The sequence below is a fragment of the Rhinolophus sinicus genome, chromosome X (assembly GCF_036562045.2).
Source record: "Rhinolophus sinicus isolate RSC01 chromosome X, ASM3656204v1, whole genome shotgun sequence".
NCBI lineage: Eukaryota > Metazoa > Chordata > Mammalia > Chiroptera > Rhinolophidae > Rhinolophus > Rhinolophus sinicus.
In genome coordinates this window covers 34070902-34097027 of record NC_133768.1, presented here as the reverse complement: position 1 = coordinate 34097027, position 26126 = coordinate 34070902, and the positions used below count along the sequence as shown (strand labels likewise).

The 26126-nt window shown below is 40.0% G+C and overlaps 1 protein-coding gene across 15 annotated transcripts in view; it reads left to right on the top strand.

The window, feature by feature from the left end:
• Positions 1-2684: 2684 nt before the first annotated feature.
• Positions 2685-26126, top strand: part of CASK (calcium/calmodulin dependent serine protein kinase) — a 358208-nt gene continuing 334766 nt past the window's right edge. For all 15 annotated transcript variants that reach the window (XM_019747875.2, XM_019747874.2, XM_019747869.2 and 12 more), the window contains exon 1: positions 2685-2821. In XM_019747875.2, the coding sequence (XP_019603434.1) occupies positions 2763-2821 (59 nt within the window). In that variant the 5' untranslated portion in view covers positions 2685-2762. The remainder of the gene's footprint in view (positions 2822-26126) is intronic.

The window sequence follows — 26126 nt, the reverse complement described above, 5'->3', positions numbered from 1 at the left end:
GTGTACAAGACTCGTAAGGGAGCTTTTAAAAATATAGATCCCTGTGTTATCCTCCAGGAGATTTAGATTCAGTAAGTCTTGGGTAGGGCCCAGGAATCAAAAAGTTTTAACGTTTTTCATATGATCCCAGATGACATGGATGCAGTTGTCACTTTGAGAAACACCATTGACTTAGGTTGGGTTCCTCCAAAGCAGATCCTGATAAGGGGATTCATGAGCAAATGATTTATTAAGGAAGTACTCCCAGGAGAAACCTGTTAGGGAATGAGAGAGGTAGGAAAGGGAAGGGGAGGGAGCTAGGCAAAGTCCTGCGGAGGGTAGCTGCAACCTGATCCCACAGGGAAGCTCAGGATGTAAGTAACCCCTCAGAATTGTCCCCTCTCCTGGGGAAGGGAGCTGGGCTTTCACATTCCTGCACTAACAGCCAGATGGGGCAGACCTAAACTCCCAGGCACTTCCATGTAGGCAAAGTAATTCCAGTAGCTTGTGGAAAGTCCTCTGAAGTCACAGGCATGGGCTTCAGAAGCAAAAACATGCTGCAACTGGGGGAGGGGCACAGAGAAAGGTAAAACGGATAGGGGGGAATTTGAGTGGAGCACCTACAGTGTCATCTCCAACCATTTAAGGGACTTCAATATTTAGTACAGGAATATCTGCATTTTAAATGTAACTAAGGGAGAGAATAGTATGCACCAAATGAAATGTGGGACCCTCAACAGAAGCAATTCTCAGGCTCTAAAGCTCCCTTCTCTAGAGAATGCACAAGCACTTTGGGAAAGGAGGAAAGTCTCCTCATACAATTATATTTTCCCTCTGATTTGCTTTCTTTTTTTTAAAAAAAAAAAAAAGGTTTAGTACTCAAATCCTTAACAGTAGCAAATCTCTCAGCCTCTTGAGGGAGTGGTCAAGGATATGCACAAAACGTTTCTGAAGAGAAAACAGGCTGTGGGTCTCCACCCACCCCACACACTTTGGTAAATACTATCTTTTCTTTTTCTTTTTTTAAATTACCGCACTAAGAATTTTACCAGATGATTTCTAGAAGCTGACTTATGAACTAATTGGGCACTTCTGCTGTGCAGAGGAACAAAGACTTTTTTTTATTGGTCCTCAACTGAGCCATATACCTGTCTGATGGCGTTGGCTCATTCCGCACATGCTCAGTGGAACAGAAATCTTCATATTGAATACAACCTAGCACAGCGGCAACACCCAGAACCGCACTCCCTGGTTGACCCTGTGCATCCACTCCCTCTAGTTGAATTTTCATCCTGAATTGTCTAACATTTATAGGGAGTATAGGGAGCAGAGTAGGTCCTGTGGGCTTGACGGGAGGGGGAAGGAGGGAGCAATATACAAAGGGGCTTAAAGCCTGTTTGTTCCTGCCTTCCTGACCTCTCTCTAGGCTGTCTCGAGAGGGGGCAGGATCTGGGTCGATATTTGTTAAGTTTGGGCAGAATGCGGAAGAAGCTGTCTCTATAAATTGCCATTTGTTGTTGCACACCTTCGTGGACAGTTTTTGTTTGGTCCGTTACTTGTAGGTGGACGACCCCCCTTATCCAGCCCTCCTTTTCATTAAAGAACGACAGAGTGGCATTAAAAGCATTCGCCGCCTAGCACCGTCTAGAAGAGTGACAACCTCTCCACCTCTTGTTTTCCCATTCATTAGGACCCTTTCCCAGCAAAAACTGGGAAAGGCTTCCTGTGGTTACAAAGAAGGGGGTTAGAGCAACTGGGATTCCGAGCCTCTCGCCGCAGATAGCCAACAACATGCGTTCGGTCTTGGACCTTTTGTCCTGGCCCCTTCCGCGGCTTGGTCGCGGAGGTGACGACCCAGACCAGCCACCGCCTAAGCAGCTGCCACCCGCGCGCCCCGTGGGCCACCCCCCGCCCCTTCTAGATCCCCGGCACCCGCCCGTTCGCCGTGACGTGGCCCGCGGCGCGCGCATGCGCCACTCATCCCTGTTCCCTTTCCTTGGGCCACCGCCCCCCGACGGGCTGGAGTGGGCGGGGCCTGTGGGTGGAGAGGCAGCGCGGCTGTAGCGGGAGGAGGGCGTGTGTGCGCCGGGCGGGTGCGCCGAAAAGGCGAGCTGGTCGGCTGCTGAGGCGGAGGAGGAGGAGCTGAAGGCGGCGGCCACGGCTCCCGCCTGCAAGGAGAGCCAGTCCCGCGAAGCCCCCTCCCACTCCCAGGCAGGCGGCGGCGGCGGCGGCCGCGGCGGCGGCGGCGGCGGGAGGAGTAGAAGGAGGAGGGAGCGTCTCTGCCGCCGCCTCCTGGTCCCCAGCGCCGATCTGCCGCCGCCACCTCCCTCCGCGGCGATCCTCCCTCTATGGTCCTGCCGCGGCCCCTTCTGTAGCCCGAGCTGCCCCGCGCCGTGCCCGAGCCAGCCTCAACAGAGGGAGCGGTCGCGACCTCGCGGCCCGCGCGGGCTGACGAGCGGAGAGCCGGGCCGCGCGGTCCCAGAAGATTCGCACGCCGGGCAGCGCGGCCCGAGCAGCGCGAGGAGCAGCGGGCGGGCGGGCGGCGCCGGGCCCGGGCCGCCCTCGCTCCCGCGCCCCGGCCCGGCCGCCCGCGCCGGGGCAGTCGCCCGCAGAGGAAGGCGCCGCAGTCTCTGGGCCTCGCGCCCCACTCGAGCGTCCTCAGCACCGGGGGATCGCGAGTCCTGAGGGGAGGAGGCGAGCCAGGGGCCGGGCACTGAGCTCTTTGGCGCCCCCACCCCCGTTTTTGGAGCCCTCCACGCTGCGGCCGCTGTCCCCTCCGGACCATGGCCGACGACGACGTGCTGTTCGAGGATGTGTACGAGCTGTGCGAGGTGATCGGCAAGTGAGTCTTCACGCGAGGGAGCGGGAGTGTGGGAAAATGCATTTCAGTGATGCCCGGGTCCTCCCGTACCCGCACCCGCTCCGGGCCTGCCCCCTGCCCTCCCTCACCTCCACCGCCCTGGTCTTCCTCGCCCCCGAGCATTTATAGACGTGTACCTGGACCTCCTGCCGGGCGGGGGTCTGGGGAGTTCCCAGCGATCCGTGGAGGTGAACGAGCCGAGGTCGGCCACCCCTTGAGGCGTGGGGCCGGCTGAAATCTGCTGTCTGCATTTTATCTGACGGTTGCACAGGGACGTGGCCGAACCGATTTTATAGTAGCTTCCTGGGAACAGTTGGGATTATTGTTACCTTGTGTGTAGCACAGACCATTAACAAAAAGAGCAGCTTGCATTTCCTTTGCTTGCGTGGAAAGAAAGAGAACGTCCAGGGTTTTTAATTGTGGGGTGTGTGTCTATTGTGCAGCATATTAGATAGATGTCTTTGTGTTCACCCCATGCCCGGATCGGAGGGGGTCATTTGAGACGGTACGTTCTGTTTCAGCAAATTCCTCACCTGGTATAGACGAACGTGGAAAGAGTTGGGGGAATCCGAATTTTTAATGCCTCGTTATGCAATGACTGTTAAATCAGTGTTCAAGGCTTCCCTCGACTGTTGTTGGGATGGTGGTTAGCGTGGTAGAGCCGTCTGCTTTGAGTCACCGGGCTGGTCTAGAATATAGAACTGACAGTCCAAATGCTCATCCTTTCATCTGTGTTGTATAATTACACTAGGGAAAAGCAGGGAATCAGATTAATCACAGTGCTGATTGAGAATTAAATCTGCAGTTCCTCATCTAATTGTCCATTCCTTAAATCTGTTTTGAATAGTTTCCTTTTCATTCTTGTCAAACAGTATTCCAAGTGCACAATCCTCCTAATTTGCTCGTTTGGGAAATGCTGGCAATCTGAGGTTGATTTCGTAGTTCAACGTGTATTCTGTGGCTTTTGAAGTTGGGATAAAATTTAACAGCAATTCTTGTTTATTTATTAAGGATTACTAGATAGCTACCATTGAAATATTTCACCTCTTTTTGGAAGTGGTGCTTTATTGTCTATTTTAAGGTCTGTAGTTGGGAAATGAAACGAAGACCTTAGAGCAGTTGGCTCTCTTTTAAGTTGTCTTCAGGGCTGGATTTCAATTTAAGTGCTGATAACTCAGTTTTTCCCTTCCATGTTGAGGTATTACAGTGTTTCCTCACATGGTGAAATTGTGGGTAGAGCTTGCTACACACTTTCCTCAGACCCAGTTGATAGGAGGACATGTTACTCCTTGTCCCTATTGTTTGTTACATGACCAGACTGTCTACTATAAGAATATCCAAATGTGCCCCTGGTGAAGTAATTGTGGAAGTGCTCTAGAGCAGCGCTGTCCAAAAGATATATAATGTGAGTCACATGTAATTTTACATATGTAAATTTTGCATATGTAAATTTTCTAATAGCCACATTAAAATATTAAAAACAAACAGATGCAATTAATTTTAATACAATATTTTATTTAACCCAATAGATCCAAATTATTAAGATATTTTACAGCCTGTCATACTCAGTCTTTGAAATCCAATGTGTATTTTACACTAACAACACATCTCAATTCTGACACTAAGCTACATTTTCATAGGAAATACTTGATCTGTATTTAGGTTTCATAAAATTTGCATTTGCAAAATTAGATTCACATACCCAAGTTGTTCCAAACATACCTAAAAGTTTTCCAATAATGGAATCGAGTATCTTTCTAAATTTAAATTTAAATTAAATAAAATTCAGTTCCTTAGATGGACTAGCCACATTTCAAGTGCTCAATAGTCATATGTGAAATGTGAATAGCACAGTTCTAGACAGACAAATACGTGTAAAAAAAAAAATCCCCTTGGTTTCTTTATTCTTAGCACCCAGTGAAGGTGAATTAGGGTGTTTCCCCAAAGCCCCCAATGATTGTGTGTGTATGGGTGAATGATGTTTGTTATGTCTTAGTTATATTTTATTTAAATGAGCCAGCAAAGTCATAATTGGAATTTGTGAGATTAGAATGTTATGTTGTGATGATGGAATATAGCCATCATTGAATCAGTGTTAGTTACTAGTTCTGATTCCTTAAGGTCTGGAAGAGTGACGATGTGATCTCTTTGAATATCGAAAAGAAGTGGTCAGCATCACATTAGCACAACCAATATTCTGCTGACTTATAACTGATAGAATATTCTCAGGAAACACCTCTGATAGAAGTAAATTCATCTCTTCTGTTGCCTCAGAGCTGCATAAGGAGGGAGAGCAAGCTAATTTTGAGGTGATAGGTACTCTATGGATACCTTAACTAATGTGAATGTGAAATCTCATTCATATCCTACAAAATCTGACTTGGTCAGTGCCATTTATGTCATTCCATGAGATAATGAAATTCAAGGTAGCCTTTGTGGGAAAGCATGTAATGATAGTGTTCCTCACCCTGTGTAAAGGTTGAAGGTTTCTCCGATAAATTGTCTCAGCATATATTGATCTGGAAATTGAAATTCACTTGCGATTTTCTTACAGGAACCTTGACAGCATACATTTTAACTTAGAATTTGTTCAATTCTGGATTTAAACAGAAAGGCCTTGAAGATGTTCATTTGTACTGAAAACCTTTTTGTTGACTTCCATCCAAGTTCTCTGGAATTGTGGTTTTCTTTTATGCCAAATTAGTATCACAAGTTGGTTTTGACCCCTAGGTCTTAATAAGTTTAAATTTTCACTGAGATTCTTTAAAATGGATTTCACTTTTCAAGACCAGTTGACCACCTACTCACTCCCCTACCTCACTACTTATCTACCCGCTTGCTCATCCACTGTCTTCGAGAGAGTCATATGCCTGATTCATGATGAATATTGAAAGGATGTCATCTCTTTAAAAAAATTTAAATTTGTTCCCCCTGTGTTTATTTTTGAAAGTCTTACCAAAAAAGCTCCTTTGGATGCCTATTATTTCTATAGCATTTTCCTGTGTAACAGCTTTCAAGCCACTGAAACAAATCTCCAAAGATGGGACCTTATCATTGTCCCAAAACTTCTTGTCTTAAATGTAGCAATTACTGGAAAGGAAAAGTGTTATGCGAATATAGGTAATTGGCTAATTTTTGTCATGGTCATTCACTGTGTCTTTAGCAGATGTATAGTTTTTAGGTAAGTGTATAATCAGTAATATCACCCAAAGGAAATTTTAAGATGATTCATCCAAATTAAAACATAGAAATGCCTACTTCCTGTGAAAGAGAATAGCAAAATGCACACTGTTTTCACCTTGTCTAGGCTGAATATTTGTCTGAATATTTAGTAACCTGTAACTTCTGACTTTCCTGCTTTGGTAGGACATATACTAAAATTGGAATGCTGCAGCATGACCCCAGCTCAAGGATGACATGTAACGCATGCTGTATTTGTGAGGCATGCTGTATTTGCTTACACTTCAAGAGCACTTATCATATTTAATTACAGTTACTTATTTATGGGTCTCTCTACCTAGCTAATAGAGAGCTTCTTGAGGGCAGGGAACATATCTTGCACACCTTTCTCCATTGCTTAACACAGTGTGTGCAATGTAAAAAAATCACTCATTAGCTGTGGAATGATTTGAATAGTTTTAATAAAATCTCATTAAAAGGCAGAAAGCATGTTTATCAACCTCAGAGAAATTATTGTCCCAAAAGACTATTAAAGTAGTGGTTCTCCACCTGGCTGCATATTAAAATTACTAGGGGCGCTTTCAAATAAGATCAATTGCTAAGGCCCTGTGTCAGAGCAATGAAATCAGAATCTCTGGGAGTGTGTCCTGGTCATTGGTATTTTTTTTTAATTCTCTAAATGATTCTAATGTGCAGCTATGATTGAAAGTCATTGGTTTATATACGATATGCAATATTTGGGGACTGGCTTTTCACGGTCTTAGAACTTTTAAAAAGTAGTATGAACATTGTGGGGGGGAAGTATTGAAGCCAAAAGACCAAAACATGGATTTTATTTTCTCTATGCTGTGTTTCTGAGCCTTATTGTATAAGAATTCTGTTTCAGCCTGTGTTTGGCTTTGATTTCTTGGTTCTCTTAAGATTCACATTGACTCATGACACTTATCTAATGATAACATGGTGATTGTGTGATGTTTGGAACAACACAGAACAAGGATTGCTTCAGTAACAGTTGATGATGGCTGTCCATTAGAGTGACTCAGTTTAACAGTAAGAAATTTATTGGTTTAGTATGGTTTGTGTTTGCACATACACTCTATTAAGAGTATGGGTAAGTTACTTATATACTGTAAATTCCATACTTGTGATTCCAATAACAACACTTTACCAGAGAATTGAGTTAAATGCAGCCTTTATGTACATACTGGATTAATAATATGTAAGTATATAATTTAACGTAGAGAAAAATTCAGCTTTACTATTTATACTAATTACTATGGCTTTCACATATATCAATTGGCCCACTGATTTGGTTTTCTAGTACCACAAGGGCAAATATTATATTATGTTGGAACATCTTTCCTGGAAATTTTATTTAGATGTTGTAAGTGAACTAGTTTTTTAATGTTAGGAAAAAACCAAGTGTGACCCTAAAGGAAACTGGAATTGTCCAGAAATGAGTAGCTATTCCAAAGAAGTGCTTAATCGAGTAACGATCACATAACAAGGTGAAGGACACAATCACCAGCTAACCTGCTGGTGGCCCAGAAAGATCCAAGCCATGGGGGTTAAACTGAAGTTCCACAAGGAAAAACCTCTTAAACACGGGATGTGGGTTCCTACACATGGCCGGCCTTATTGGGAGTAGGTAGGCAGTGTTGATTCCTGGTGATAGAGTTTGATTCTGAGACCATTTTGGAGGGAACTGAACTATTTAGTTGCTTTTCTGCATTTGCACCACCTTCTCTGAGTCTCCTCATGTCCGCTTTTCACAGACTGCCTTAGGACTTGGAGTTTCTGGAAATGTGGTTTGCACATTGTCTTCATAAACACTTCCAGCGACTCCCTTACCTTCCATGACTATGACATGCTTCTATGTCCTTGACTTATGCAGCTCACTCCCCTCCATTTTCGCCTTGTATCTCCAACAGTTTCACCTGACAAACTATATCTCTAATGTTCTTTAAATTGTGTACCTGGACATTTCCTTTAAATTGAAAATTCACCATCTCCAGTTGTAGCTCTACTCTATAAATTAAAGAAGCAAGTATATCTTACTCTTTGAGATTGTTCTTGAATTACTGCATTTTTGTAAATGTTTTCACATTTTAAATGTGGCAGTACTGTTTAAGGGAACTTTAATGTAACAATGTTTAAAAGAAAAAAATATTTTACAACTTAACGCCTACTTCATCAGGGGAATTGACATGTTTGCCTTTTCATATTAGGCATTTTACATGTATTATCTCCTCTACTAGTACCCATTTTACAGAAAACACTTCAATTCAGAGATGGGTGACTAACTTGCCCAAGATTACATGGAATACCAACTGGTTCTCAAGTCCATTTATTTCATGCTGCGTTGAGGTTCTTAAAGTAAGGCACATGTCTTCATTTTCAGAGTTTATTTCCTGCAAATTTTAATTTTTCGACTTTCTAGTTAAATTTCTTATCTCTTTAGTGGAGGTTCCATACTACCATTCATTGTTTCATTGATTTTTCTTTTGTCTTTCTCTTTAATGAGTTATCACTGTTTGTCACTGATAAGTCTATGCATTCTTTAGTGATGAAAATATGGAATCTTGGCCACCCATCCAAAATATAATTTGTTTTGGAACTTTCTCTACCCCTTTTACCCGCCATGTTTTTCCTTCCAATTCCCCTGCCCTGAGAGAATAGTTGATTAATTACTCCTAACTTGCCAAACCAGAAGTAATGAGGTTTCAGAGACAGGTGTTTGTTACGAATGGTATGGGGTGGTTTCCACAGGGTAGTTATTCCTGTATCCTGTTATAAAAATACTAAAATTGTTCTATCTGACTGAAAACCATGTACTGAACCACAGCTGCTGAGTTGTGAGCGTCTCAGCTGTCTGCCAGCACTACACACCTAAATAATCAAGTGACTGAATTACTACTGCAGAGCGGGTACGCAGAGCGGGTACCTGACCCCAGCCAACAAACTGATGGGGTGTGCAAGCTCTCACATTTTTGGTTTCATTTTTTAGTTGCAACTGACAGTGCAGATTCTAAAACCACCAACTATGACTCTGGATTTATGCTACAGGGTTCAAGGTGCTGTAAGACCTTCTCTCCATTCTTTCTGTCTTGGGGCTACCCAGTCTCTTGGTATCGTCTCTTTCAACTGAGTGAAATGTAATTACCCTGGTGGCCATTATGGTACTGTGGTATGATTGGTCATACAGCCCAAGTCAATATAGGGAGAGTCTCTGACTTTCTGTAACAGAAAGAGCCCAAATCAGTATAGGGAGAGTCTCTGACATTCTGTAACAGACAGATTTTGTTTCTGAAGCTAATTTGACTATTTTTCTATCACTTTCTCTATATCAAAGGTTTTTATTAAATAAATTGTAAAAATAACTTTAAAATATAGATGGTACAAAGTAAATAGTGAGTCTCTCTCCATTCTCCCACCATCCATAGCCCCATTCTCCAGAGGTAACCATTTTCAAGTTCTTATATATCTTTTTGAAAGTGTTTTATTTAAAAAGCAAAATGGGATCATATATGTATACTATACTAAAATATTCATTTTTTATTGAAAAGTGGTATATCTGATGACCTTTCCATATCCATTTATGTGTCCTACTCTGTCTCCCTTAAACTGCTGCCCAGTATTTCATGGTGTGGATTGGGACTTTGGCTTTGAATTGAGTGCAAGCCATTTCTAAGTAGACATTGCTGGAAATGCCAGACTGGAGTTTGGATGAGAGGTTTGGAATGACAGTAAAGATTTTGGAATTATCTGTGTGGAAGTGAAAGTATGAGTGAATGAGTTCTTGGGGGTTGACTAAACTGAGGGATTGTGGTTTGGAGTATAACTCGCAGAGTTAGAAAAATCAGGATAGCTGGGCATCACAGAAGTTCCAAAGTGAGGGGGAATCAATAATGTAAAACGCCAACACACTCTGATTGAGGACCAAGAAAAGGCTTGTCTATAACAGAGAGACATTTAAAGCATCTATCAAAATGAATATGATGTTTAATGTTTAGTTCATGGTGTGACGGAAAAGCAAGGCTTCTTTCTGTGGATGTTGGTGATATACTATCTCTCTGAATCTTTCTCAGCCCCAGCATACAAGTATTTAGGGTGGAAAAAAAAGAGTAGATATTTTTTCACTGTAATTATGTTTTACAGATTCTGATGGCTGGCTTTTAGGTAAAACCATTTGCTTTTCCTAAGATGAGGTATTTTTGATTCCTAAACTCGGTGCATAACTTTCAATTAAATGGAAACCTTTAATGAAATGACAAAGAAAATTTTAGATACTTTTTAAGTTCTTGATATTTGTCAAACCATTGTTATTTTCTTAAATTCTTCTCCGATAGGGTAAGGAATTCTTCCTCGTCTCAAGATTTTTGGTCCCAGTTGGATAAATGTAGTACTCCTCCCCTTTCACACTCCTCTTCCCTTCCCCCAACTAAATTTGTTCATTGGCTTTTTTTACTTTCTACATCCATTCACCACAAGAATTTATTACTTTATTGCACTTAAGCCAATTTTTCGTATCTAAGTGAATATTATTTAATTTCAACCTCTTGTGTTCTATTACTGGGCTGTTGCACATTCTTTTTTTTTTTTTCAGTCTTTTTGGTTTTTTTAAATGCACTTTTTTTTTTGCTTACCATTATTTTAATATGTTAGACATTTATACCCCTCACACAGTGATAACCGCCCCCCCATCTACTACCCCTCTGACATTGTATATAGCTGTTACAATACCATTGACTATATTCCCTATGCTGTACTTTATATCCTGTGAGTATAATTAAATATATATAATACATATTAAATTACATATTTAATTATAGTTGACATTCAATATTATTCTACTTCAGCTTCAGGTGTATAGCACAGTGGTCAGGCCTCTACACAGACCATGAGGTGGTTTCCCTAATAAGTCCAGTACCCATCTGGCACCCTACATAATCTTTACAACATTATTGATTATATCCCCCATAGTGTATTTCACATCCCTGTGACTACCAGTTTGTACTTTCTAATCCCTTCACCTTCTCCCCCATCCCCAGCACCCTCCCATCTAGCAGCCATCAGTTTTTTTCCCTATATCTCTGAGTCTACTTCTGTTTTGTTTGCTCGTTAGGCTTTTAATTTTAACCCTAAGTTTAGAGTATTCTTGTGTATTTTAATATAGGATGGAAGTGCTACCATTTAATGATATATAGATTTTAATGTTTTATTAAAACACTCTTGATGTTATTAATTCCGTTTCAGAGGTCTCTAGCCCACTATCATGTGCTGATTACCATTATACCGTGCTGTTTTATAGACTTTAATTTGTGTTTTTAGGAAACTTCATAGATTTTTGGCCTTTCTCCTTACACTTGGTATGTACTTTCCCCCAAAATATGGGTCAACATTGCTTTGTAGCTTGTAAGGCAGCCACCTAAGATCTGATCTGGTGACCTTTGGGCACAACATGGTCATTTTCCTCCTTATTTATAGAAGGAATGATAACTACTACTTCACAAGCCATTTGCATGGATTAGTGATTGTAAAGTGCAGCATAAGTATTTTTTATTTCTAGAATGTCTCTCAGATACTCAGATTACTTTTGGCAGCTATGTAGATAAGTTTCAACAGTTACCAAATGTGTGCTTTCTTAGTGCTTAAACACAGGCTCTATTACGTAAATGATATGGTGAAATGAACATTCTTTTCTACCCCATGCATAAAATTCTTAGTGGTGTTAACATTTATTCATTTGTTCATTTATGCATTCATTTTTAGCTGTGTGGCCCTGGGCAAATTAGTTGACCTCTCTGAGCCTCAGTTCCTTTATCTGTAAAATGAGGGTAATAGTATATACCTTGCAGGGGTGTTGTGAGGCATGAAGAACGTGATCTATGCAAAATGTCTAAAAGCTGTTGTTATTTTAATTGCCATTAATATTAATTATTCACCAAATATTTGACTTATCTAGCCTAAAGGAGCTCTCTGTCAATGAGAGAAGCTGACAAATAGTTCAAATCTAATCTAACTAGACCTGAAGTCCTGTTAAGGCCAGGGTCACATCTGACTTGTTCACGCGCTATCCTCAGCATAACTCAGTAACTGACACCTGGTAAGCACACGGGAGCTGCTGAAGGAGTGTGTTTAGTGAGCAGTCCATAAACTATGAGCACCTAGTTGAAGGAAGTTGGGGAAATCTTCACAGAGGATGTGAGGCAGGAATGACTTGTTGGTCTTCTTGGGTAACTCATTTAATCTTTTTAGGCCTGTTTCCTCATTTAGAAAAAGGAATAGAGCAGTACAGGTAGAGAAAATAAAGAAATCTTAAGGATGTTTTTAAACATATTTATCCTGTTTTATTTTTTTAAATTAATAAATCTTATTTTTAGAACAGTTTTAGGTTCACGGCTCCTATTTTAGTTTTAGTGACATAGGTAACATGTAAGAAATTCAAATAATAAGTATAAAGTTAAAGTTTTGAGGGACAACTTTAGGAATTCTTTTTTTTTCTTTTTGGTTCTCAAATTCCATGGCTTGAGTGCTCATTATATGCTGAACAAGGTGTTAAATGTTTGATATTTTTCTAATTTAACCTTGGCCACAACCCTTCTCTTTGAGGCAATCACTCCTTCCCCATTTTACAGATGAGGAAAAGGGAGATCAGTAACTTGCCCTGGGCAAAGTGGCAATAGGAAGTGGCAGCATTGGGCTTCACACCTGGGAATATGTGACCCATCTGAGCACCTGCTCTGCAGTACTTACTGCTTGTCATCTAGTATGAGCAGAGACAGGGTTTTTTTTCAAGATGTATTCCTAAGTATAAGACTCTAATATTTTGATTTTGGATGTTTTAGCAGATTAATAGAATGCCTTTTATTTTTGGTAACAGCTTTATTGTGATATAATTCACATACCATACAATTCACCCATTTGATGTGTACAATTCAGTGGTTTTTAGTATATTCACAGAGTTGTTCACCATCATCACAATAAATTTTTGAACATTTTCGTCACCCCAAAAAGAAACCTTGTATACTTTAGCTCTTACCTACCATCCCTCCCTAGCCCTAGGTAATAACGAATCTACTTTCTGTCTCTACGGATGTGCCTATTCTGGACATTTCACATAAATGGAATTATACACTATGTGGTCTTTTGTGACTGGTTTCTTTCTCTGAGTATAATGCTATGAAGGTTCATCCATGTTGTAGATGTATCAGTACCTCATTCCTTTTTAAGTCCCAATAATATTCCATTGTGTGGATACACCACATTTGTTGATGCGTTCATCAGTTGGGGAGCCATTTGGGTGGTTTTCACCTTTTGGCGATTATAAATAATCCTGCTATGGACATTCATGCGCACATTTTTGTGTGGACATATGTTTTTCTCTTGGAGTGGAATTGCTCTGTCAAATTGCAACTGTTTAACTTTTTGAGGAATGCCACTTTTCCAAAGTGGCTGCATCATTTTGTATTTCTACCAGCAGTGTTTGAGGGTTAGAATGCTTTTTAATCAGGTGAGTACTATCAGAGTTTGCCTACAGAGTCTGTTCACATAAATGGGACATAAATTAAAGCAAATTTTATGAGTTGTTGGTCAAACTTTTATCTCATAGGTGTATCTGTAGTGATTTTCAACAATTTTAGGTAGTGTAGATGAAGGGTTGGCAAAATATCTAAACTACCAGCTAGTAAATATTTTAGGTTTTGCGGGCCATATAGCATCTGTCACAGCTATTCAACTCTGCCACTGTAGCGTGAAGACAACCATATGAGAACAAATGAGTGTGGCTGTTTTCCAGTAAAACTTTATTTGCAAAAATAGGTGGTGGCCTAGATTTGGCCCTTGGACTATATAGTTTGCTGATCCTGTTGTAGATTAAAAATGAAACTGGAGCTTATTGTCCAGTTCCCATTCTTGTTTACCCTCAAGGTTGGGATGTTCTTTCAGTGGTCTGAGTAGACCCATAGTGAGTAGGTTGTTTGTGCAAAATGTAAAGACACTGAGACTGGTCCATGGAACTGTTTTCACTGTTAAATGGGGGAAATGCTGTACATTTAATATTTTTCTTTCTTTTTTTAAAACTGCTTTTGGATTCTCTTTTTGATCCTAAGTTAAAGGGAAGAAACTCATCAAAATTCTTTTAAAATTGTCTGACTGGAGGCAATAGAAATGTGCAGTTCCTGAAAAAAATTATTTCCTTTATTGTCACTTATTGCCTATAGAATGGATAAAAATAGAGCTGAGAACATACTAGAAATTTTCAGAAATGGATGATTATTTAAAATATTGACTTTAATAAAGTTCGGAGTGGAATCACTAGCTAAATCTCCATCCCTAATTGGAGAATTGTGATGTGCCGTCTATGTATATTTTATGACTTCACCCAGATCCCCTGATAGAGTCATTGTTTGGGATTGGGGTGTGTGTGTGTGTGTGTGTGTGATATGTAAATAAAATTTCGAATTCTATTTTATGTCTGACATCCACTTTACTCAATATATTTTATGGTAGTAGACATATATACTATTTAGAGTGCTTTGTGTGTTTTTTTAATTGTCATTGCTTCTTAGGTACCTAGTATTCTTTGAGCTTATAGATTTCATAATTTGTTTGCAAGACTGTTCTAGATTATAATTATGTTAAAAGAGGAAATTTTGTATCACAGCTTTTGTCTTTGCATTTGGATATTTAACAGATGAATTAATTGTTCATAATGTGAAATTTCAGAACTGAAACAAGGAAAATGAGGTGGAACAATCCTAAAGTTGTAGTCTCTCATATGAGTGGGCACTGAATCTAAATTACCTAAATTTACAAAACAGCGTTTCATCTACTAGGTCACATTACATTTTCATGTGGAAGAGTGATCATATTGGAATCTATTTAGACCACTTCGATGAAAACACTTCTTAGTTTGGCTTCAGGGGACAGTCCTTGGACAGCATGATTTATATTGCATTATTTAGGTTAGATGATTTTGCTGAATTCCATCTGAGCCATTAGTTCCAAAGCAGAATGGTCAGCCTTTATTTATATAGAATCTTTACTGGTCTTCTTAGGCTTAATATAGCATCTTAACTGGGTTTTTGTTCCAACAGTAATATATGGCACTGAATTGGAAATTACCTTTTTAATAAATATTTTTTCTTTAATTTAGTCACTTGTAAAATAATTATATACTGGTAAAACAAAAAGGTGTTTTCACTGAGGTTTTTAATTATATTTCATATAAATTTTAAAAATTGTTACTGGAGTACTCAGATCACAGTTTAGAGTAATCTCACATTATAATCAATATACATAATACTTCTAAAAGCATGCTAATAAGAATGGAAAAAACCTCTACTGTATTGAAGGTTATGCTTCTTTCCTTCTTTCTTTTTTTAAACATGTCCCTCTTATAATGGATGTGAAAATGATTTGTATAAATATCTATTCAAATGAATACACTTTCATTATCATCATTGCAGAAAGAGCCTGTGAATCTGGAGAGGGATCTTCTAAGCTTGCTGCTCTACTTTTTGGCTTATGTCCATTAATGGTATTTCTCCCATTGTTGAGTGTTTTTATTGTACTACTGGGAGGGATCACCACACTTCGTAATCTATGACCCACTTGCACTAAAGGTCAAGTGTGCTTTAAATTGCCATCTGATTAAAGTTCAGCCTTCTTGGTTAGACTTGCCTGGGTGGCTTCAGAATTAGGTCCATAAATGTGAATATGGATTTGAAGATCTTAGAATGTTTTTCCCCATGAAGATGCATTCATAGACATAGTCCTGAGAAGATATGTATAAGTTAGATTTGATCGATACAGTTTAAAACTTATTAGGAAAAATAGCATTTTAAGGAAAATTTTTAAATGTGACAGATCACTACTTGCTTTGTTTTCCTCAGTTTCTTCATCTTGTAAAAGAAGGGTTGTAAAGGCTATATTATCTACCTCATGGGGTTCCTATGAACATAAAATTACACAATTCTTCAAAACTCTTAAACTACCTTACATATATTATTCAATTTTTTCGAAAGGAGGCACTTCTAATGAGAAATGAGATTTGTTGAATTTTCTTTGGTTTCTCAAGAATCATTTACTTTGTCTTTAAAACTGATTTTATTTTCTTGTTTGAATTCTAGAGCTTAATTCTTCTCAATTCTTTATAGGACTTAGAACATGTTAGGTGAAAATGTTGAGTAAAGAGATTTACGGATGAATTATGTGTATTTTACTGATGGGACAAAATTTACACTGAAGTCAAAGCAAAGAAAAAATCCTAACTAGTGTGTTTCCCCTTGCTTCTCTTTAAATTATTTAATTTTATTTGAGCTTTGAAGTTTGGAACGTACTACAAGTGATAAATTTTTGTGGCCAATCAGATGTGAACTTTGGCAGGTACTTAAAATGTTGACCTTCCTCTTGAGTAGTAAGGTCTAGAGCACTGACTCTCAAAGTGTGGACCTCATCCTGACCTGCAGCTGCAGCAGCATCCGGAAACTTGTTAGAAATGCAGATTATGGAGGCCCCACCCCAGCTGTAAAGATCGGAAGCCCTGAGGGTGGGGCTCAACACTCTCTTTTAACAGCCCCCAAGGGATTCTGAGGCACACTAAAGTTAGAGAACCACTGATTCAGAACACTCTAAATCAGGGCTTAGTAAACTATGGCCCATGGGCCAAATCAGCCCATTGTCTGGTTTTTGTAAGTAAAGTTTTTGGGACTACAGCCATTCTCATTCATTGAAATATTGCCTACGGCTACTTCCACACTACAAAGGCAGAGTTGAGTAGTAGCAGCAGAGACCATATGGCCCGCAAAGCCTCAGATAGTTATTTTCTGGCCCTTTACACACAAAAAACATTGCTGTTTCAATTTTTTTTAAAAAGTTTTCTGATCCCTGCTTGAGTTGAAGCCTTGGTACTATTTCTTCCCCGTAGTACTGAACTCCAAATATCCGAAATCAATAGGTAAACACCTATTTTTGCCTTTACACTTGGCCCTCTTATTTCTACAAACCCATTCCTCTCTCTGATCAAACTATTGTTCAGTTACTAGAGACTTCTGAATAAAAATAATATACTACTGTGCCCTTTCCTTCTGTGTTTGGTAATAGTAATAGCCTATTTAACAATTCTGTGACATTTCCTCACTGATTCTGCCCCGGTATGTCCTTGGTTTTTCTGTCCTCTGGAGTAACACAACTTAATTATCTATTATAGTCTTCATTTCTCGCAATTTTTACTGCCTTTTTATTTCCTCAAGAGAAAGCCCACCTTGGGACTGCTAAGCTTAGGAATTCATGGGAGCTGTTTGGTGTACTCTAAGCCATTGAAATAGTGCCATCCCATCTGGAAAATTTTTATCCTTGGCCTGGAGTGCTGTAGTCACTTGTACTTCACAAGAGCGTTTATGAGCACACAGATACTGAATATTGTGGGTAATCTTAGAATGGTTACCGGACGAGTTTTCATTAATTAACTGCTTCCCATAATCAAGGATGCCTATTTCTGTCCTTATTTGGAATATTATAATGCACTCTTGATATTCTTTTGTACTTGCTTTCAGTCAAGGTGATTGGGGTCAATGTCATATAAAGTATAAGAACTGAATTTTGACGTCTTTCTTGTTGTTGCACTTGGAATCTTTCTCTTTACCCACACCACTGAAGGAAGTGTAATAGCTTTTGAACAACAACCAAAAAAAAAAAGCCTTCTCACAGTCTCCATTAGTTCTAGTAGCAAGATTAGGCAAAAGTGTTGTTTTTGCAGCTGTGGTTCCATGGTTGTATATGACTGGTGTTTTCAGTTAAGAAACATGACTTGGCCAAATGATACCGAACTATATTACTGGTGAGTTTGTTTGGTCCATGATTTCATTCAGTAAATTTAGGTTGAATACATTGGTAGAGGATGCTGAGTAAGACACAGGAAATAGTGAGCTTGAAACTCAAAATGATTGAGTTAGACTTTCATTTAGGCTTTCCCAATCAACTTTATGCATACCTTTTGCCCTGCTTACTCATCGTGGAGGCGAGGTAACAATGAGAGGGGGTCAGGCAAAGGCCAACCCTCAGAATGTGGCTGCTTAGGTCTGTTGCCAAAAGTAACCCATCTGCAGGAGAATTTGAGCTTTACTGTTTTGTGCAATATAGTGTGGAAATGCAGTGTTGTTAAAAATCAAATTATTTATAGCAATGAATAAAATGTGAACTCTGTAAAAGAGAGCAGTGTTCTGCAGCCTTATTGTCCCAGTCAACACAATAGCCACCCACACGAATCATCTGAACAACCTCATCATTTCTGTTTTAGCTACCTGAAATAGGGGTCAGGTGTGGGTGGTGATGAAAGCTTGGGAAATCACGCCATACTTTAGGCAAGAGAAGTGCTCTGATGACTCACAGAGCTGGAGGTAAGCGTTAATAATTCCCTCTGTTCCTTGGCAGCTGGCTGTGCTTGGGAGCTGGGTGCTTCCTAGAAGAAACTGCTGGAGCAGAGTTCTGCCAAATATGTGGATTTTGAGCCATTTTAAAGGCTATAATGTTCAGACTCAGAATTTCTTAGTAGGCAGAGAGTGGTGTCATTTAAGGGTACTTATGCTGTAAGCATAAGGTTCATTATGAAATAGACACTGCAACAAGGCCTCCATGTGACATAAACTTATTGGAGCTTGTGTACGTTTAAAACCATATATTTCTTTAATATATATTTTAAGCTTCATTAGGTCAGGATTCATGGCTGTCATAGTCACTGCTGTATCTCTACATCTAGGGCAGCATCTGGCACATAGGCAACATTCATTATATAGTTGTTAAACCAGTTTAAAGAAGGGGAGGAAGTAGCTGAACATACTAGAAAAAATAAAATCTGGCCCATAATGCACAAAGTCAGGAGTTCATATTTTCATTTAGTGCTAAAATTTTGCTGCCTCAAAAACCATCTAATTCTCATAATGTTCCTTTGAAATAGGTTAGTAGATGCAGAATTGTACAGTATATGGTGAACATAATAGTGGAATCCTGAATAACACTTAGCTTCCCTAGTTGAGATCTGTAAGATCATTGCTGTAATTAAACTAAAAGAAGAAAGGAAGTTTCTAAAGTTGAAATGAAATGGAGAACTTTATAGTGAGTAAAATTACTAAAAGTTGTTTACCTGATCTAAAACTGCTTCCTCATTTGTGAAATAGAAAAAGTAGAATCTACCTGATAGGATTCTTACAAGGCTTAAATGAGACAGTGGGTACAAAGCACACTGTCTCATTTAAGTAGCCAAGTAGTTTCCTGGCTACTTGCAAGTGCTCAGTAAACACGAGTTGCTTTCATCATCAACAGTAAGTTTTGAGAGCATCCTAAAAGCCAGGTGTGGGGGCAGAGCCCCAGAAAGCAGTTTCCAGGCTCTCGGCCTCACATAGACAGGTGCTGGCTCAGGTAGTAAATGGCCAACTGTGATTGCATGGCCATCAGCTGTGGCTAGTTGGCCATCAGCTGTAACCAGTGAGCCATTGGCCACTAATGTAACTGCTGTGGCTACGCTAGGAGAGAGAAGGAAGAGAGAAAGAATGGGGGCTAGCAAGAAGATGGTGGCTGGGCTGGCAAGCGTGGATGGCGGTTTGCGGACAGTGTGGATCCAGCCTCCAGTGAGAGTATAGTGCCGCCAGAGAGAATATAGTGGTATGACTCCCCTACCTATGGCTCTGTGGGTGTTCCTTTTTGGCCTCACCATATCCTGCGTTATGTGGGGAGCGGGACCAGAGACCCCGCAGGGTCTCCCGCATGACACCAGGCTCTGTGCCAAGTACCTCCTCCTTCCAGGTGTTACACCAATGTCCCTTAACTCTCTCCTTGCTGTGTCACTCCTTGTCATGTGGGGTGGCCTGCGGGGTCTCTGGTCCCGCTCCCCACATAAAAACATAGGACACGGTGAGGCCAAAAAGGAACACCCACGGAGCCATAGGTAGGGGAGTCATACCACTATAGTCTCACTGGAGGCTGGATTCACACGACGTGCGACCTGCTGTCCACTTTTCTGCCAACCGACTGACTCCCCATTTGCTAACTGCATCTGCCTCTCTGCAGTCCACAATCCACACTCCGCTGCTTGCTAGCTCAGCCAACATCTTCTTGTTAGCCCCCATTTTCTGCTAGCATAGCCACAGCAGTTATATTAGTGGCCAATGGCTCACTGGTTACAGCTGACGGCCAACTAGCCACAGCTGACGGCCAGCTACTACCCGAGCCAGCACTTTTCCACATGAGGCCGAGAGCCTGGAAACTGCTCTCTGGGGCTCTGTCCCCACACTCCTGGTTCTATGTGGGGCATCTGGGATGAGTCATGAAGCTGGACTCCACCTTCAGTCACCTAGCCACTCCCACCTGACCTTCAGCAAAGGTAAGGGGACCAGATACTGAATCCTGCCATCTGCCTAATACTGCCACTAGCCAGATGTGGCTATTTAAGTTTCATTAAAATTAAGTAAAATTTCAAGTTTTTTCCCCAAAGAAGATTTATAAATGGCCAATAAACACATGAAAAGTTGCTCAACATTGTTAGTCATTAGGGAAATGCAAATCAAAACCACAGTGAGATACCATGTCACATGCACTAGGATGGCTGTAATAAAAAAGACGGACAAGAACAAATGCTAGTGAGAATGCGGAGAAATTGTATCTCTCATACACTGCTGGTGGGAATGTGAAACGTGCAACCACTGTAGAAAACACTGCTGCAGTTCCTCAAAAAGTTACAGTTTTTCTACAACCCAGCGATTCTACTCCTAGACATATACCTAAGAGAATTGAAAACATACATTCACACAAAAACATATGCATCAGTGTTCATAGAAGCCTTATTCACAATAGCCAAAAGGTGGAAACAACCCAAATGTCCATTGAGTGACGCATGGATAAACAAAATGTGGTAGTTTTACACAGTGGAATATTATTCAGCCATAAAAGAAATGAGGTACTGACAGTTGCTACCACAAGGATGAATCTAAAAAGCATTATGCTAAGTGAAAGAAGTCGACCACAAAAGAGCACATATTGTATGATTCCATTTATATGAAATATCCAGAATGGGCAAATCTTTTGAGACAGAAGCCAGAGTAGTGGTTGCCAGGAGCTGGGGGAAAAAGAGGATGGGGAATGACTTCTAATGGGTATGGGGTATCTTTCTGAGATTATTAAAATGTTCTGGAATTAGGTGATGCTTGTTGACTGAGACACATTTGTTAACTATACTGAAAAAACACTGAATTGTATGCTTTAAAAGGGTGAACTTTATGTTATGTGTATTATATCTAAATGAAGATGCTATTTTTTAAAATGTAGTTCCTTATTTGCATCAAGCAGATTTCAAGTGCTCGATACTAGCTACAAGTGGCTAGTGGCTACACAGTGGACAGTACAGACTTAGAACATTCCCATCACCACAGAAAGTTCTCTTAGACAGTGATGACCTAGAGGAACTGAGTTTCTCAGTCTGGGACCAGAAAAGAAAAGAAAAGGAAAAGGAAAAAAAAAAGAAAAAGAAAAGAAAAGAAAAACCAGTGTAAAAATTGCAGAGACTGGAAGGCATTATGTAATTATGCCTTGGAAAAAAAGTTACTTTTGGATAATTTTAATCTTTGTTGCCTTCTGGCTATTCCACTGGGTGACCACAAGATTATTTTTTATTTAATTCTCAAAACAAACTCATGAAGCAGGTACTATTATTCTGAATTTTACAAGTGAATTAATTGAGGCTTTACTGAGTTTAAGAGGTTTGCATTGCTAGTGAGGGCAGAGCCAAGTTTCTAACCTAGGTTGTATTACTCCAAAGGTACTTCACTTCTGTGTTACATTGTTTCCCTCGTTTTATGGTATTTGGATTTCTTGCCATCCATCCTCCACTCCCCCTTTGTTGCTAGCCCAGTAGAGCTATTTATAGTATCTTAAACGCACAGTGCTTTTTGTGCCTCAGCAGACGCTAGCCAACCCTCCATCTTCCCCAACACTACATGTACCCCACTTACCTGAAAACAGCAGCTCAAATATCTCTTCCTTTGTGAAGCTATCCTATCCTTCCAGGTTAGCAGACTTTTTTGGTTTCCATTTCTGTAGTTAATTTCTAAATATTCCCCAAGTTAAAAGATATTTATCCACTAAGGAAGCAATTCTGTCAATCTGTTTTGGGGGCTGCGTGTCTCACCTGGTTGAGGTTTCATAACGGATTCTTGTTTGTGACACGTTGAGCCCTATTTATAGCTGCTGTGCTGGTGACTCGAACAAGGAAGTGGTCTTCTCGTCCAGGCCCATGGATTCCATGTATACATTACCTCCTTTCCACTACAAAGATCTGCAACCTCCATCCTCACTGCTATGGTACTTGACAGAACTTTGCTTTTTAATAGTTTCTGCTTAGGCTCTTTGCACTTGATAAAATAGTGCCATGTTTTCATATTTTTCTATCCACAAAAGTCAATCCTAAAAAAGATACCTGATTGAATTCTGGAGCTTTTTCATGGGTTGTCTGATTCTGAGGTCACCTTGTTCTAACTTTATGCTAACATCACTTTACTCTCTGGTTTGGGTAAAGCATGTCCTCCAGTATTTTCTGGACAAAGGTTGAATAGGAAGTAAATTTTGAGGTTGTATGTAGTATGCCGAACAAGATGTCCACATCCTATTTCCTAGAACATGTAAATATATTACTTTACATGGTAAAAGGGTCTTTGCAGATGTCATTAAGTTAAGAATTTTGAGGTGGGGAAATTATCCTTGATTACCCAGGTGAGCCCAGTGTAATCACAAGGGTCCTTAGAAGAGGAAGGCGGGAGGGTAAGAGTGAAAGGAGACATGACCATGGAACCAATCTGAGTTTGGAATGATAGACTTTAAAGATGGAGAAAGTAGCCATGAGCCAAGGAATGCAGACTGCCTCTAGAAGCTGGAAACGGCAAGGAAACAGATTCTTCCCTGATGCCTCCAGAAAGAACATGGCCAACACCTTGATTTTAGACTTCCAACCTCCAAAAGTATAAGAGAAAAAATATGTGTTCTCTTAAGCCACTAAGTTTGTGGTAATTTTTTACAACAGCAATAGCAATCTATGAATACTCCATGTAGGAAATGTCTTTATTATGCCCTTTGACTTGGTTGATAGTTTATGTAGACATAATATAGTTTATATAGATAATGTATAACTATAGAATTCTAGGTTGGAAATAATTTGCTCTCAGAGTTTTGAAGGCTCTGCTACATTGTTTTCTCTAAAGTTCCTAATATTATGTGACTTTTTTTCATGTTTCTCTTTGCCACCTTTTTAGACTTTTTCTTTATCCCTGGGGTTCTCAAATGTCATGATAATATACTTTGGTGTGGATCCTTTTTTATTGACTCTGTTGAGCACTCAGTGGGCCTTTCAATTTGAAGACTCATTTTCTTCAGTTCTGGAAAATTATCTTATATAGTTGGTAATTTCTTCCTTCCTATTTTTTTTTTTTTTTGGACTTCATATTACTTGGATTTTTACCCTCCAGTTTTATGTTTTCTCTCATATTTTCCATGTTTTCTCATTTTGTTTTACTTTCAACTTAAGGACCTAGGTCCCTTCAACTTATTTTCCAATTCTGTAATTAATTTCTAAGAGTTGATTTTCCCCCCTCTGATTGAGTCTGTTTCTTGGATGCTTTATCTAATGTCCTTAAAGAGAAGGAGAGGAAAGTGGAATTATAAATATTTTTACATTTTGTTTTCCCTATATTGTCTGTTTTTTCTTAGTCTTGGTACCTGTCATGTTAGAGGAATTCGAATGTATTTGGCAGGTTGTTTCTATTAAGGAAAAATGGATTGGAAACTCAGTGTTCATGAGTGGGGCTTGTTGACTCAAGCTTCATTCATTGTGGTGCAATTGGGACTGTGTGGAGGTGGGGGGTGAACCTAGGTATGTATGAGGAACTCCCTAATTGTCAGTTCTTTTTTCTTAAGCCAGTCAGTTTTTCTACATTGGACTTCTGGAATCCCTTGTGGGAGGGGATTTCGGGATAATAAGCTCACATCTGTTATTCAGAAGCCCAGCCTGCAAAGGGCTGGATCTTTCACCATTGGAGAGAAAAAACAGCAGTCTTTTACTTAGCCTTGTTTTCAGTAAGCAACCCATTTATGTTCTCAGTTGTGGCCAGTGTTCCTGAGTTCAGGGACCTTTGGTTCAGCCTCTCCAGAGAGTAATTTAAGTCTTCTGCTGTGTGGAGAAAAGGCAGTTGCCTGATCTGTGGTTGAGAAGAAGGAATCCAAGAGTCTTGCTGCTCTTTTAAAGGATTTTTCAGCACCCCCCTTTAAAAAAAATAAGTCCTCTATTTCCTTCAACTGTCTCTTGACATTTTCTTCAAATGTCTCTGCAATTCTTGAGTTTTTATCTCCTGCTTTTTCAGGGCCCTCAGAATGAACTGGCTGACCTGCTTCAGTTTAGATTCTTACTCTACAGGTACTTGGCAAAAAGAAGAAAGATAAAACCATGTTAGTTACCTCTTCCAAATGTTTTTCGTTTTAAATTTTATGGACAGCTCTCCTTTGCTATCAGATGGTCTCCCACTGTCTTGATCTTTTTGGTTTGTATCTTTTCTAATTCTTCACTCTCATGGTTTCTAGGGGGAGGTAGATAAATGCTTGTGTTCAGTCAGCTATGTGTAGTGCCTCCCTTGAAACCCTTTCTTGGATTTCCAATTACTTCTTGGACATCTGCTTCCACCATTAGAATATGAGCTTCGCAAAGGCAGGAAGGAGCAGGGGCTTTTATATCTCCAGCATTTGCATAATGTCCAGAGTGTAGTAGGATTATTATATGAATGAACTTTAAATGCGTGCCCCAACCCACACATTCAAAGTTCAGGCAGTTTACAAGTTGGCCTTGGCTTTTACTTTCTGCTTGTGCAGAAATTGCAAATCAAACAGTGAACTACTTCTGGTAGATAAGTTGGGAAGCTCTCCTTTTCCTTGATTCTTGCTTGTTTCTTATCCACAATGCACCGAATGCAAGGTCTCACATGTGTCCAGCCTTCCAGAACCCCAAGAATGTGTCAGAGCTTTAAGCCCCCTATGTCTGTCTCATCCCCCAGATCTCCCTTTTACACATTTGGCTGAAATCTTGTCACTAACCAGTATTGCAGGTTTAGGCAGCTGTGATGTTTGACTGTTTACTAATGATCCCTATTGTTTTCAACAGTGCGGCAGGGGGTGTCCCTTGGAGCTCCAAATCAGGTCAGCTCCCTTTAATGGCAGTGTCCACAAAGCTACAATGCCACAGACTTGTGTGTGCAGGGGATGGGGGTTTGGGGTGATGGAAGCAGCCCCAAGTTAAAATGCCACAGACCCAGCTGGCCTTACCTAGGATCCTTAGTAACTGAGATCCTCACTGTACCATCAGAAGTCCTGCCCCCATCTTAGATTTTCAATGTATTTTTTATATCCATTTATAGTTTGATAGCTTTTCATTTATTATAAATACTTCCTCATGTCCTTGATAATTCATTATAAATAATTTCTGATGGCTGTGTATCATCTCATCATTTGGATGTCTCATAGTTATTTGATAATTCCCCTGTTGTTGGACTTCAGAGAATTACTTGTTTAATTTATCTCCCTTTCCCAACAGGCTCTGCAACTCAAAGTGTGTTGGGACTCTTTTGTTTTCTACTTCATCTTCAGTGCCTGACACAGTAATTTATGTTGAAAAAAGACTTTTCCCAAAATTTTGATATAACTAACACTTTGAGGAGTATCTTGCTGCCAAAGTTTTATCCAGATTTCAGATTATTTTCTAAGAATGGCGTTACAGAAATGAAATTGCCTGGTCAAAGGATATAGACGTTTTTAAGCCTCTTGACATAGGTCGCCAGATAGATCTCTAGAAAGTTCTACAAAAATGTCTTTCAGCAGCAAATGGTGTTCCTGTCTGTTGCACTGTGCATTTGGCAACATTGAACTTGCTAACTGCTTAAGTGTCATTGACTTAATGGTCAAAAAATGTTATCTCATTAAACTATTTTGTGTCTTTTTGATAACTAGTGAAAGTGCTCATTTTCCTCATGTTTAATTTTTTGTATTCCTCCTGTAAATGGGCCATTTTGGTTTTTCTTCC